Source organism: Parasteatoda tepidariorum, chromosome 7 (genome assembly GCF_982258835.1).
Source record: "Parasteatoda tepidariorum strain Cologne lab strain chromosome 7, Ptep-v5.0, whole genome shotgun sequence".
NCBI classification, from domain to species: domain Eukaryota; kingdom Metazoa; phylum Arthropoda; class Arachnida; order Araneae; family Theridiidae; genus Parasteatoda; species Parasteatoda tepidariorum.
In genome coordinates, this window is record NC_141761.1 from 88951083 (window position 1) to 88967279 (window position 16197).

The 16197-nt window shown below is 29.3% G+C and overlaps 1 protein-coding gene across 1 annotated transcript in view; it reads left to right on the forward strand.

Moving 5' to 3' along the window:
- The window catches only part of LOC107447826 (uncharacterized), a 123291-nt gene extending 109650 nt beyond the window's left edge, over nt 1–13641 (forward strand). The window contains exons 13-16 of the mRNA XM_043041886.3: nt 3476–3586; nt 6911–7192; nt 10523–10624; nt 13408–13641. Coding sequence (XP_042897820.2) covers nt 3476–3586; nt 6911–7192; nt 10523–10624; nt 13408–13539 — 627 coding nt within the window. The 3' untranslated portion in view covers nt 13540–13641. The remainder of the gene's footprint in view (nt 1–3475; nt 3587–6910; nt 7193–10522; nt 10625–13407) is intronic.
- Nucleotides 13642–16197: the final 2556 nt, after the last annotated feature.

The window sequence follows — 16197 nt, forward strand, 5'->3', positions numbered from 1 at the left end:
GAGCGGATTCTTTTAAAAAAATATCATCTTGGAAGATCTTTACTTACATTTCACTCATGATTGGAGTTGTTAGTTTTCCAGAAGTAAGTTTCTCTTAGTTTTTTGCAGATTTTGTGTAATTACGATTGTTTTTGTAGCGCGATTTGTTTTTCTATTCTTAGTTAATTGAAGATCTTAGTGGACGAGTACTTTTTTTTTTAATCTATAGCAGTGATTTCCAAAAGGTAAAAACCATGTGGTTGAAAGGTGTACCACGGAACCCTGGGTTACGTTCAAAAAGTGTTCCACGGAACCCTAGGTTCCGTGGAACACTTTTTGAAAAGAAGACCTATTGGGAAAAAGATTAACGCTATTTTATTTAACACTCGAAGCCTTATAATGATAACCTAAGCCTAATAGTATTAGCGAAGCCTAAAAGGGGTTTCGATAGTTAGGATTTTTTTAATGCCAGGAATAAATTTTGAAACCCGCATATTAACATGCGATCGATAAATCATTATTTTTATTCGATTATTTTTATGAAATGAAGATCAAATGCCAGTGGAAAATGAAATAGAAAAGTTCCATTCAAAATTGCAGCCAAAAGTGCGTAATCGCAGCATTTCAATAAATATTTTTTGATTAACACTCTGACGTACATTTTTTTCTCTAGTTTTAATTTTTTTGCTACTGTCAAGGGTTCTGGTGATATCTATAAAATATTAATAATTCGATTGGACTAAACACTTTCTGTTTGAGAAACTTTTGAACTGCTCTAGTTTTTTAACTTGAAATTTTTGTTGGCAACTTCGGCTTTTTGAAAATATATAATTACGCCATTTGAGATTAATCTTATGTTTTTATGATGAATTAAGTTGTAAGTTCTGCAAATAAAATAAAAATAAAGCAAATGTCATTAAAAAAAATTAGTGTTCAACTAAGTGCTTTGTCCGATGCGGAAATATCCGCACCATTTTTTTTCTTAAATAAAATATTCTTTTTCATGCACACGAAGCTTTTTTTTTCTTAATGAATGATGTAATTTAAGAATATCTCAATGAAAATAATATCACGTTTATTAAAATTCCTATGCTTGGCCTAAAAAAAGATTAAGATAAAAATAAAAATAAATTAAAAAACTGAATATATTAAACTGAATTACCACTCATTTGAGTTTTTTCAGGTGGTTCTCTTGAAAAAAGTCTTGCTAAGGTAGTTTTTTTTTAAATTTACCGTATCAGATCAATAAATTTTTACTTAAAAAACAAATTTTTGTATATTACTGTTATTTAAACGAAGTCTTCTGAATAATATAGGCAATTATTATTGGTGCTATCTAAGATGGATTTTTTTCTTCTCAGAGTAACATACAATTAAAATTGTTTAAAATAATTCTTCAATGTTTTCAAGGCATTCTTACTGCCCAGAAAATTGCTATGGTTCCCTAATCACAAATACCCATAAATTATTTATTTATTCATTTTTAAATTGTATTTACTTGTAATATTTGCTTATGCTCCTTTCTTAATATTATTCTCTACTGCTACTATGATCCGATTTTTATTCTGAAGTAAATGCTTAAAACTAAAACTTTTGTTCTTTCATTCTAAAGTAATCCTGAAATATTACCAAATTACGTAACATCTATGAAAAATATACTGAAAACTTTTATGAAAAACACATCGGAAGCAAAGATGTAATTTAATCGTTTTGCAATTATTAAATAAGTTTTTTTAAAATAACTTTACAACAGTTTTATATTAAATAAAACTGTTTCCAGCGAAAATTAGCAATTCAAATAACGAATACAAAACTGTTAATAGGAATTGACTTTGTGCAATATTGCTAAACAGTCTATCGAAAAGTATTTAAATAATTTTATAGCATTATAAGAATTTGAGAAACAAAACTGTGCATCAAATTGCAATATCAGAGTTAAAAAAATGAATAAGTTTAAATTTAATTTCAATCGATTCTGGAACTAAACCTGCATTAATGCAATAGGAAAAAAATTGGAACCTTTTAATTGAGTAATTTTAATTTTTTATGTAACTGTTATTCGTAAACAAAACAAAAAATTATGGCATAGCAATCTAAAACCTCCCAAATAATGGTTGTATTGAAACGAAACAAGTTTTTAATAGTTACCAAATATTTATCTTTCATTTTAGACGCAAATCCGACAATCTCATTTAGGATTTAGGAATAAAATTTTTAAATACTTCTGAGAAAGTCCGGGTTTTACATCAAAAACTCAATAAAACCTGGGTTTTTGATTAAGAACTCCAGTGGGCTGCACTTTTTCAAAAAAAAAAAAAGAAACATTTTTTTAAACTGTATATTTTTTTTGCTATAATTATTTATTGAGTATTTTTCCGTTGTTGTAGAGAAATTTAATTTCTTGTCAAGAGTTCAACCTTGTAATTCTTCAACCCAGATAACAAGAGAACTCCTATTACGTCATCGTTGTGGTTGGTGCGAATTGGGAATAGAATTCGTATCAACACGCCAACTCTGGGATTCGAACCTGGGATACCACATTGGTAGTTGAACGCTCGATCCCCTAGGCCATCATGATTCAGTTTATCATCACTTGCTTATGATAAATAATTCCTATCTCTATCAAAATAGATTGATGGTTTAATAAACCCTTTTAATTGATTAGCCCCCTAAATAGATTAATTAATTCCATAATTTATCAGCTCCTATTAAATGCCTTTAAATATTTTTAAAAACTGAATAGTTATTTATAGCATATTTAACGAAAATGAGGTGCAGGCTTTCCAAACTTTAAATTTTAAACCATTTAAGTACAAATTTTTCAAAATTTAAAAACAAGAACTATTGGCTTTGAAAACTATTGATCTATTTTTCTTTTACTTGATAATATAATACCAAACCAAAGAGAAATAGATCTAAAATATCCTCCCGTTTTTATTTTCTAGTCTCAAGTAATTTCAGTAAGCAAATGAGATAAGCAAATACCTTTCTTATTTTATTTTATAACCGTCGTTGAACAGCCGACGCAATTTTTGGGTTTACGACTACTAATGTTCAACTCCGTAGTCTGGCTATTTTGAACCCAATTCAGAAGACAAAAGAACTCATGGATTAAGCATTGTGAAAAATTTGCCTTCGTGGAGGACTTTTTGATGGAACATTTGCGATACACGGAGAGGAAAACCACGGAAACCTTCCCCAGCTAGCCTGACGGAAAAGGGATTCTAACCCATGATCCGTCCCACTGAGGATACTTTACGTCAGCACTACGGTCAGTGCGGAGTTCATTTCGACCAGTCTTCGCTGGAAATCGAAACCGAGTCACCTCATTGGGAGGCGAGCGCTCTATGCCCTGAGCCACCGTGACTCTAACCTTTCAAATTTGAGAAGCAATTTGTAATTTAAAACAAAAAAGTGCAACTTTAATAGAAAAATCAAAACTGTATGAATTTATTTGTATTTACTTGCGGCTTCAGCTGTTTTTCTTTTATTATAGCAAACTAAAGGTATAACTGGAACAAAAATTTGGAGGAGAATATCGAATATTTCAGCAGCTCACAGAAGGTCAGTTAATATCTCGGATATTGGAAGTATACAACTGAGAAAGGTGAGGTTTAATAAAAATTGTATTAAAAATTATTTTTTGTACCTGAAATTTACGAAATTTCGCTAGGTTTTTAAGATATAATTTTTGTTTCACCGATGAATTCCAAAACGAAAGAATGAAGGAAGCAATATTATATAATCAGTATACTTCTTTCATTGTGTATTCAGTTATTATGCCGGACAATATCAGAATCATAATACCGTGATATAATTCTGATATCGCTCAGGAAATACCAATATTTTACCATATTCATCCCACTTAACTAATGAACATTTTACAAAATATTCAAAAATATTTTCGAAACCCAAATCAGGTTTATTTGCACTCATGATAAAATCGTATCCGATAATTATCGTTATCAAAAATACTTGCTGATTGTACCAATACCTCATAAAAGAGAGAAGACCTCAGCACGGATTAGTATAAACAAGAATTTTGATCCTTTAGTAGTCCAAACTCAATGACATCTTTCATCTAATCCCTCACTACGCAGTGTCGTAGCCAGAGCGAAGTGACAGCTTTTTTTTACAGCTTTGACAGCTTTTTTTTATGTTCGTTACGTCAGACTTGTAAAGTGATCCGTGCCGAGACCTTCTCTCTCTTTGGAGGTGTTGATTGTACTCGAGATTATTTATGTCTCGATAATTATCGTCATTCGATAATTATTGTCGAAACCGTCACAAGGGTTTGCTGGGCTTAGGCAAAACATTTGGCGAGACCCTTTGAATATTCATTTTTTCGGGTTGCCCCAAGGATATATCACTTAGAGCTCCAGATTTTTAACCACATTACTGAATTAGGATTTTTTTTCCTTATTCAAATTTCATTCCTAAAATTGAACAACTTTTCTTTTTCCAAATTTTTTATTTAATTTTAATTTTATTTTACATATAAATTTACATTAGTAGCCTGAAAAAAGGGGAATTATGTGTTCAAGGGCTCTCACTGAAATAATCATCTAAAAATATTTAAATAAATCATAAGTTTTAATTACAGAATTTTAATTTATACGCCATTTTAAATGAGAAAAATGCTGTTTGTTTGTTTATTTACTTATTTATTTATTTATTCATTCATTCCTAAGACTCGGAGTCTTAGTATTTGGGATCTCTTAGTTTAGGATTCAGAGTCTCCTATAGTCTTAATACTTGAGATTGCTTAGAATCTTAGGATTCAGGATTTTCTAGAGTATTAGTACTTGAGGTCTCTTTGAATCATAGGATTCGGGGTCCTATAGAGTCCTAGGAATACGAGGCCCTTTGCTTTGCTCTGACGACAGCTCTATTTATCATTGTCGGTTATACTCCATATTTATCATAAGATGAGAAAAACACTAAAGGTGTAATAACGTGAAAATGATTTTGAAAATATCATTATCGCGATGTTTAAAAAATATCGATTATATATTGCTCAGCTTTAGAACTCTGTAACGAACTTCTCAGTAAAATGTTAGAAGGTGTTTCCAAATTGCATCACCTGTTTCGCCGAGCTGGCAATGTATTTAAAAATTAATGTAAATTTTTTAATGTAAATTTTTTAATGCAAGTTTTATTTGAGCATTCTATTCTATTATTCCTCGTTAATAAATAATTGTTGAATAACTTTTGTATTATCCATTTCATAAAATAAAAATTACTGATTACAGCGTTGAAAATAACTACTTACAGATTGAATGCAATATTTAGCATTTCATTGTAAAAATGGCGAACTATAAAAAGTGTTTTGTTAAAAGAATTAAAAATATACATTCGGTTTTACTAAAATCGAACTAAACAAATTTTACCTTTACAAAAATTATATTTTTGTTGTCATTTGAAGTAAATCCAAATGTATGAAATTATTCAGTTATTATTTTTTTCTGCGATCATTTTTCCTGTATTTTTATCACGTTTACAAATTTCTTGGTCCTCTACACAAATTCCTGTTTTTTTTCTTTACAATTTTTTATTACTTATCTTTGAATCTCTTAGAATTCCTATGATCTTTATAATTAATTTGCTATTAATACAAATCTTTCTGCATTTTCATGATATTTACACCTTCATGGCCGTTAAAATTATCCTCGTCTATACATATTAATAAACAAACAATTTTGTGCAAATTAAGATCTATCATTTAATCGCTATCTACCCACTCAGATCTATCATTTAATCGCAATCATGTTTTTTTTTCCTTTCAATTTTCCATTTTTTATGAGAAAGGGAAGTGCTTTGCGAAAAAGTGATTCAGCTACATTTGATCAACGTATGTCTGCCGAATATATTGATACATATCTCGCATGTAAATCATATAAAACATGAATCTATCAGTGACTTAATTGTACAAATTAGGGCCTGTCAAAAGTGCCTTCGTAAACAGGATGAATATTCATTCACTATAAATTATGGTGTCATTTGCTAATAATCTTTCTGCGAGAATTTGTTTTATTCATTTAATTAAGATGTCTAAATTCAAATTGAATAACACCTCACTCAAGGTTACTCGATTTCCCCACTTTTCCCCTGTTGCCAAATCTTACATTTTCCTCATACCAGCATATTCCAACTGAAATGTTCTGGCGTGAATGATAGCGTAGAGGGGGAAAATGTGGTGAGTGAGAAAATTGAGTATCCTTTAGACGCCTATTGTATTTTTTTAAAAATCGAGATTTTGTGAGGCCCTTTAAGTATTAGAGAAATTTTTCATAGTGTTACGGTTTTCTCAACCTCTAGCGTTAACCCAATTTGTCCTTCACAGCGCATGAGCCAAAATTTTCAACAAATCGCAGTGTTGTTAAAGGCTGGAAAAGGTCACTGTTATGGTTAACGTACGACAAAATTTGTGCAAAATCTCTCTATTTTCTTTTTCCGGGTCCTTAAGATAAATGATCTCTTAAAATTCCGTTAGATTTATCCCTAATTTAAAACAATCGAGTGTATAGTTTTTTTTAAAAATTTTATTTATAAGAACTGACTGTTTAAAATATCTTTTCTTTTGTCATAGTTATTATTTTTCAATTTTTTTTCTTCAAATTTTAAATAATTTTTAAGTTTTTATTAGGCTTAGAGTCTTTAGAAATGAGTAATTTGAGGTTTAAGAATCTTGCTTAGCTCAATCATGTGAAAATTTAGCTTATTTTCTAATTTCATGAGTTTATTTCTATGCTATTAAATCAAATTAGCTGTTCGGAAACACTTTTTAATCGTGAAAAAGAATTGACGAGAATGACTTTCAATTTAGAACGGTACCATGATGGCAGTTATTCTGCATTCTGTATTACGAACCATAATTTTTTTAACTGTACAAAAAATGCATGTTAGACTATAATAGATATATACCTTTCAGATGGCCATGGAGGTTCTCGAATGGAGCAAAGAGGACATTCGGTTCGTGATGGCCGGCAAGCTTGCCTTCAGTGGGACAATAGACTTCACAAAATCACGTCGAGGTAGAGCCATTAAATTTTCACCAAGCCATGCTTTATTGGCCACGAAAGGAAAACCTAACAGCAATTACAGGCCAGACCAAATACAGGAGACGGGTATACTGTTTCCTCGCAATACAGGCATTGAAGATGCAACTCTACTGCTCATGAAGGAGAAAAATGGCAAATACAGTCTCGCAAGGGTTCGTATCAATCTTACAGTTACTTTTATAGTTACTAATACCGGAAGTATTGTTGCTTCCCATAAGTAACCGGGAATTAGATAAATCATTTAAAAGCAATCTCCTACCTTGTCTTAAAGCTCTTAAGGCCTGAAAGGTAGTCCCGCAGTGTACTGATATCGTAAAGACATGGTTCCCAGTAGAATACCGAAGTCAATCATCACTGGCTGCTGTCAGTAAGCGGGTGGGTGACCACTTTGATCAGCCTGTGTAGAGAGCGAGGTATCGGTCATTGTTAAATTGTTTTACCGTAAAGTCCTCGACTTCGGTCGTTCGGCTACTGAAGTAGGGGAACCATCCCCTCTGCAGAGGATCAAAATTGCGATGGCATGTCTTTGGATCATCCACAGGGATGTTTCCCAGACCATCGCCAATTGTGCAGCTCTAGTGCGACGTACTTTATTTAAAGGACCTACTTTAAACCTGAAAGGCCCATCGTCCTGTTCTGACTAGTGCGATCCCTCTAGTAAAATTCCAACTCAACCAGTTGAATTGGCTTCTCTCATATGTCACTCTAGTTAGTCATGCTGTTTTCGGCTTACCTCTCTTCCTTTTTTCATCTGGTGACCAGAACAATCGATTCTCTCGGTCTCTTTGGCGTGTTTTCTTAATATGTGGCCAATCCAGTGTTATATCTATTGTTAATGGCTTGATACTGGGTTTACAGAACAATTCCACGTTGTTTATTTTGTTCAGTCAGTAAATTTTTGTTATTTTTCTTTGTTTGAAAGGCATCTATTTTGCTTCCCTGCTGCTTCAATGGATTCCTAGTTTCACTGCAGTGTAGTAGAACCGATTTCACAGATACCTTAAATGTTTGCATTTTTAATTTCATGTTTAAACATTTGGATTTCCCTGACTTGAAAAGTATTCCGAAAGTGGTCAGTGCATTTTTTATCCTATTAATGTCCTCGTTTGTACCACCATGATTGCTAAAAATTGCTCTAACGTATGTAAAAGTATTTGTTTCTTCAAAACAAGTACGGTAAATAGATAGAAATGTATGAACTGCTCCATTTTGCTGAGGAAATCAAAACTTCGTTTATTCCAAATTTCAATAGTAGCTACAAAGTTCGCCAACAGATGGCTTTCGGCCTGGTAAAATGATACACAATATTTTCTGCTATATTTCTGTCAGTTTCATCTATATTATTGCATCCTCTGTTCATTTTATTCTTACTTTGTTGCTGTTAACTATGGTTAGTTTGAAAGCTTCATTTAATGGTTTTTCTGAGCCAAAAGCGTCATCTACGGACGAACTTTACAGCTAATTTCGATGCTTTGTGATTAAAAAAAATTACCGTGAAGCTAAAAGCACATTTTTATTTGATTTTTCAAATTATTTGTCATTTCTTGATAGCCACGTCATAATGTACAGTAAAAAAAAAACCGATCACCCTGAATAACTTTTGATCTAATCATTGGCTCTTTACGTTCTAGTACTCAATCTTAATGATTCGAGGGGGTAACCTTCAATTGACTAATAGTTTGTGCAGACGATATTTTAAGTTACGAAATCAGCTACAAAAACGTACTTTTCTAAATAAATATACCTTTTTCTTGATGGATTCGGATTTTTGTCCCACAAAATATGGAGGGTAGTCGGAATATGGAAAATATGATCCTCATAATGTGGTAAAAAGACAGGCCAAAATTTGGATCCCTTAATTTCACCTTATTTGGAGAACATATTAAAGCGAATTGAAAAATTTTGCACACAATTATAAAACGTTTCCTCAAAGATAATTCCATGAAAAAAATAGCTTTTTGTAAATATTTATTGTTTTTTAATAACAATTGAAAATATTCTTAATTCTAAGGTATATAATGTTTTATATCATTTTAAATAATGTAATTTTTTATGGCAAAATACAGAATTTGAGTGCATAGTTCCTGATGAATCGAGTTTTAAATATACGACTTTATTAAAATTCAATTTCTCAAGAACTATTCGACAGATTTAATTCTTCAAGTTTTATATTCCGGCTTGCAAAATTACATCCTCTAAAATGTTGTGAAAAATTGAATACCTTAAACAGCATAATTTTTGGACTATTATTAAATAAAAGAATGAAAAATAATAAATATTTACTAAAAGTTATTTTTTGCTTGAAATTATTTTTGGATAAACGAATTTGTAATTGTGTGCAGAAATTTTCTATTCGCTTTAAAAGTTCTCGAGATATGGCTAAATACGTAAAAAGTAAAATGAATAATTAAGGGGTCCAAACTTTGGATTAGTCTTCAGACCAAACTATGAGGACGATATTTCTCTGGTTGCGGCTATAAATATTTTGGGGGTCAAAAATCCGAATCCGTTGAAAGGCATAAGAATGTTTATTCAATCCACTGATTTCGTATCTTAAAATATTGTCTGCACTAATTAATTGGCATATTTGAGGTCACCTCTTGAAGCATTAGGATTGAATCCGAGAACTTGAAGATCAGATCATTAGGTAAAAAGTTACTCAATGTGATCTTTTTTTTCTTCTTGCGTACAGTACAACACTGTTTAGCCACCTGCCCGTAATGGTGTAGAAACAGAAACGAGTTCTGTCGTTAATATATTAAGCAGTTACTATTAATTGTTAAAGATCACCTATTTTTAGATTCCAATAAAACTTTATCAGGTTACTAGTTACATACAATTTTTTGGAGTCCTGAAAAATATAAACTCTGCATTTCGAGTGTGCAGCTATAAAAGAGAGAGACTTTATCTTGATAACAAATATATAGATTTCTACAAAATACCTTAACAGGTGTTGGTAGAAAATTTATGAGCCCATTCCACTTCCTCATGATACCATAATCATGAGTTAAATTTGCATGATTACAATCTATGTCCTCCAATTTCATATCAGACTGATCATTGTTGATAAAACTCATCTCTCTCTCTCTTGCGTTAGTTATTAATTTATCTGTCATTACATATTTAAATTTATATTACGAAATATTTTCGATTTTATGTTATTTGTGTAAATTAATGAGCATAATTAAAAAGTATATATATAGAACTGTTTGTTGATGCTTTGTTTTCTTTTAACCTTTCATTTCTGCCTAACTTATTGCTCAATTTGCATTGCTTTTCGGTCAGAGATTTGTAGGGAGCTGATTTTAACGTTTATGACAGCTCACTCACTTGATATATCAGTTTTCAATTCCTTGTTGCCAACGCGAAAAAAAATTTCATTGGCTTTTTTAACAATGTTTTTGTATGTGTAACATAAAATTTTTTATATGACATGCATACGCTTTATTAAATAAAATTAATTTTCTTTTAATTTTAAACAGGATCCTCTTCATCTGGGTGTTTGTGTGATAAGTGCTGAGCTTGAAGATGAAGATATCATTGAAATACAAGAATACACAACAAAAGAGTCCATTTTCCTCAAAGTAAAAATGCCTTCTTTACTTGAAACTAATCATGTATTTTCTTCTAATTGGTTGAAAAGTTCCTGAACATTTTTGCAAGGTTTAAAGATTTTAAACCAGTGCTATTTTAATTTACAATTCAGTTTTATTTTTAAGGAATTAATACTTGTGAGTAAAATAATGCATTTGAAACTGTTATGATATATACTTTTAACTTTAATAATTTTAAACCATCGTGTTACTTTTTGAAAGATATAATTTTCTAAATAGTCAACTAATGCAAAGATTAATAAAGCAATGCATTTTAAACTTTAATTATACTTTCATTTATTTTTAATCTTTCTAAAATATTCATCTACGTTTAAGAACGCAGAGTAGTAAAATAATGCATTTTAAATATTAATAATAAATTCTTTTAATTTTAATCTTTCTAAATTGTCCAGTTACTTTTTAGAGTACAACTGCAGTAAAATAATGTATAAATCGTTAAAATAAGATACTTAATACATTTTTTTAATTTCAATGTATCCAAATTATCCATAATTGTTTAGGATACATAGTTTTCTGACACAAAACCACTAACAAAGCATCAGAAATTATTGATATAAAGTGATGAAATATTAGATATATAGTTTTCTTATAATTTAGTTAAAGCATGTAAAAGATATCAAATGTATCTTGAAATTTTGTAAAGTTGCCCTTTTAAAATATCGTACTCGGCTTTTATTAATTAATTTATTTATTTTTCAAGTAATTTTCATGCTTTTAAACTTTTGCATTATATCTAGTTCAAATTCCACTTCTGATATTTATTAGTTAAAATACTATTTGAGCAATTCTCGTTTAAAAAATATGTTTTAAAAAGATTCTTGAATAAAAATAAACAGTTTTTGTACAACAAATTATTAAGAGAAAGTACTTATTAAGTTTGTTGAAACGTAACTGCACTGTTTAATGGATTGATTTAATTAGAATTCTTTATTGTAAATTGATCTTTGCGCATTCATTACTAACAATCACTCTTGTTACTTATGCCACTTGCCAATACCAGTAAGCCTGCTCGTATTTTTAAAGCAGAGGGTGCGTTTCTTGCTTTTTCAGAAACGCCATAAATGACCAAGAATGACTTTAGCCAAACGCACTTCACAGCCCGTTTTACAGGGAGAACCCAATCATACTCTAATTCATCCACAGATCGTAATTTTGACCTGAATCAGAGAACGATAAATCTCTAATTCACCTCCCCTAGAAATATAGATGTTATGGGAACTTGGAAAACTTTGTAACCCCGACAAATTTAACGCGTACCAGTGACACGGGAATTCTTCAGCCGGTTGGATTCAAAATCCTGTTCTCACAAACAAGAGCCTAACGTCCTACCAACCAATTCCGGCCCACTAATAATTACTAAAACTTAACTACGAATAACGCTAAATTTTATACGTTTTTTGCGTTTTAATTATAAAAAATACTATTCACTTTTACTAATATATTACTAAACTGTCAGGATATCATAGTGTCAGTTCCATGTAGACTACTTAAGCAATATATTTATTGATATAATGAAGCGTATTGCTTTATTCAGCACTCTTAAAACTTTTCACTGCAAAGGTATGCAAAAGAAAGCAATCGATGCAATTTCTATAATTTAAGTTGCAATTTGAATCAGGATTCTCACATGGGATTATAATTTACATTGTACGCAACGGTGTTGAAATTTCTAAGTTGATTTGGTTAAAAGTGGATGCTGTTTTAAATATCAAAAGACAAATTACGGTAGAAATGAGTGTTCCATAAATGTAGTTCTCAAATAAAAGATTATACCTTAATAACTTTAGATCTAATGATCGGATTTTCACGTGCTAGGATTCAATTTGCAAATGATGTTTTAAGAAATCAAATACAAAAACGTACTTTCTCTGAATAAGTATAAATTTTTTCGACAGAATTAGATTCTTTACCTTCAAACTCTGGGTGTAGCCGTAAACTGGAAAATATGGTCTTAATAATTTAGGCAAGAGTGTCATCGAAAGTTTGGATCTTTTAATGTTTATTTAGCTTTTTGCTTTTTTTAATCCGTCGGGGGGGGGGAGGAATGTCTGTTTATTCAGGCAAAATGCATTCTTGTCTATGACTTTGTAACTTAAAATATAGTCTGCATTAATTATTTGGCCTATTTAATGTTAAGCCCTCGAATTATTAAGATTGTGTCCTAGTACGTGAAAATCCGATCATTTTAGATCAAAAATTGCTAAGATGTTCTTTTTTTTCTATGCACTGTACATATTTATATCCCAAATGCGCTGGATAATATCACTAAAATTAACTTAACAAGCAATTTATTGTATTGTATTTCAAGTATTTGCACGAAAAAAATTGAAGCTGATATTTAAAGAGTGAATTTTATTTTTAAATATTTTTGGAAAATAATCCAATTATAAGTCCCAAAATCTAATTTCCTTAGTATATCCGTTCAGGTTTAGTTTCATTTTCATTCCTAAAAAAATATATTTTAAGAGAAAAAACAATATTTATTTATAAATGTTTACATATATACATAATACATGTGCGCATCCTGCATTGTATCAAAAACATGTTTCTCTTTAGATTTATAAATAACAGTTTTTTCCTTCTGAATTTTGTTAATGAAAAAAATGTCTTATGTGACTATATAATATAACAACTAAATTGATATAAAGATATCGAAAGTAGTATATTAATATACCAAACATAAAAATTTGAAAGGTTTATAAAAAAATTGTTATTGCGTTTGATGCTGATTATATGCTGATTATTTATTACAGGCTGAATGCAAGACTGACACAATTGAGTGGCTGAAACAATTAAGGTACCACGCGAAAGACCTTGGAGCCTGGAAGAGACGACGAAATGCATTAGCCAACATTATGATTAATGGCATGATACGACAGCAATAACAACTCTCTCATTTATTCATTCCAAGCCTTAGTGTTGTTCTTAAATGGCAAAACAATTAAACCTTACTTATATATATATATATATATATATATATATATATATATATATATATATATATATATATATATATATATATATATATATATATATATATATATATATATATATATATATATATATATATATATATATATATATATATATATATATATATATATATATATATATATATATATATATATATATATATATATATATATATATATATATTTATATATTTATATATATATATATATATATATATATATATATATATTTATATATTTATATATATATATATATATATATATATATATATATATATATATATATATATATATATATATATATATATATATATATATATATATATATATATATATATATATATATTACTTTTAGTGTGATTATTTAATTTTGCATGCTGCCTTTAACATGTATTTAGAATGTTGGTCAAAAATGAGGTTAAAAAGGTATTCAATTTAATATCTAAGCAGAGGAAAATGCTATCAAAATTTGCCTAATCACTAGTGAGGAAGGTGGTATGAAAAATCAAAATCAGTTTGATTGCTTGTTGAAACTTGAAGTTCTTTCAAATCGTTTTTTTACGGCAATCAAACAGGTTTCATGTTTTCAGTCTTACCTTCCTCTTAAGAATTCCTTACCTTCCTCTTCGAACAAACAAAAACGCTATCGAAATCTTACAAAGCATTACTGAGGAAAGTAAGACTGAAAACATTCAGACTTGTTTGATTGCAAACAAAAAGAGAGTCTTTCGAAAATGGTATATTTTCGAAAGACCCTCTTTAGAAAGATATCAACTCCAAGTTTCAACAGGATATCAAACTATTTTCTTTGCTTTTCATGCCATCTTTCTCGCTATTAATTTGGAAAATTTCGATGGCATTTTCCTCTTCTTCGATATTAATTTGTAATTCTTAATTTGTATGATTTTTATTACTGCATTTTTGATAAATATTCTAAAAATACATGTTAAGAATTCGTTGTGGGCTCAACATATAAATATTCTGACATTTATGACTTTTGCTATTTCATATAACTTTAAATCCAAGCTTAATATTATTTATTTATAATCTTTATTTTAAACAAATAAAAAAAAGTATCTGGTATATTTAATAAATATTAATTGCTGAGTTATTCCATAATTAATTGCTTGTTCCCTAAAAAATACTTAATAATTATTATTTAAAAATGTTTTGCCATTTAAAACAATTCATTATGTCATTTATCATTTGTAGATATCTCATTGAAATTGTTGTTTCTATTCCCTCTGTGAGGAATTTTGTATAACTAAGTTTAATAGAATGTGCAATCTAACCACATGAATGAGAAAAAAAACAACTTAAACTAGCAAATAATTTAGTTTAATCTTGTTTAAATTAATTATCACTTCAGTTATGCTTTTGTTAATATTTCTACATAACGACATTGTAGGTTGTGGGATTGTAAATTTATAAAATGGTCATTCACATGTTTCAATTCCCGTCCTGTCAAAGGTGATTTATGAAGTATCTTTGGCATGTAGATGTTATTATTTTTTTTCAGTTGTCGCATTTGTACATTTATTATTATTTCAATGATGTTGAATTGAGACATGTGAAAGAACCATGTCTTAAAAAAAAATTTCGAATTGAAGATGTCACGACTCATGTCGTATCTAGTCTGTGATTTTTATTAGCGAAATTTTCTGAACACATGATGTTTGGCGACTTTACTTGGAGCATTTAAAATTGAATAAAATCTGCTAACTATTATGCGCGTATGTATTCTTATTTTTACAGTAGTTTTTCAATTTTGTTTATCACATACTTGCAAATATTTTAATGTTTGATGCTATTAGGGGACCGGAAAGTAATGTCGTTTCAGTGCATTAAATATTCGTTAGTCTTAAAAACCAATTCATTTTTTTTTATCCATTTCTATTCATTTTTGATCTGACATTGAAAGATTGTTGCTAACGAGAATGAAGACACTATTTATAAAAAATAAAATTTTAATAATAATTATCAAATGCACCGAAACTACATTACTTTCCGGTCCCCCTAATATTTGCATATTTTCAAACATTTTAATTTTGAAGAATTATTTACATATTTCTGCAATTTAAGAATGTGAGAAAATTGTTACATGTTTTTTATACATTTTAATCCACCGACAAAATATAAATGAAACACGGCAAAGTTATTCAAAATGATACGAATTAACCTCTTAATGTGGCATGGACACCGGTGTCAATTTTTTTAAATATATTTTCTTCTAACTCTCTAATTGCAAGCAAAAATGTATTTTAATATTTTTTAATTATAAAAAAGTCTAATAGATCCTAAAAAATTTGGTAGGCTATCGGAATTACATTTGCACAAAAATATAAAATCCAAATAAAAAAAAATAGTTTGAAAACAAGTTCATTCAATTCATTGATTTTGTAAAATAAAGAAATTTCAATCATGTTTCTCTATTAAATCTAAATAGCTGCAAATTTGGAAAAAAAATTTGAAAGATTTTACCTTTATCGCAGAAAAAGATACCGGTGTTTCACCCTGTATTTCATTACCAAAAATAATTAAAAGGATGAAGATTATATTTTTCACTTATTT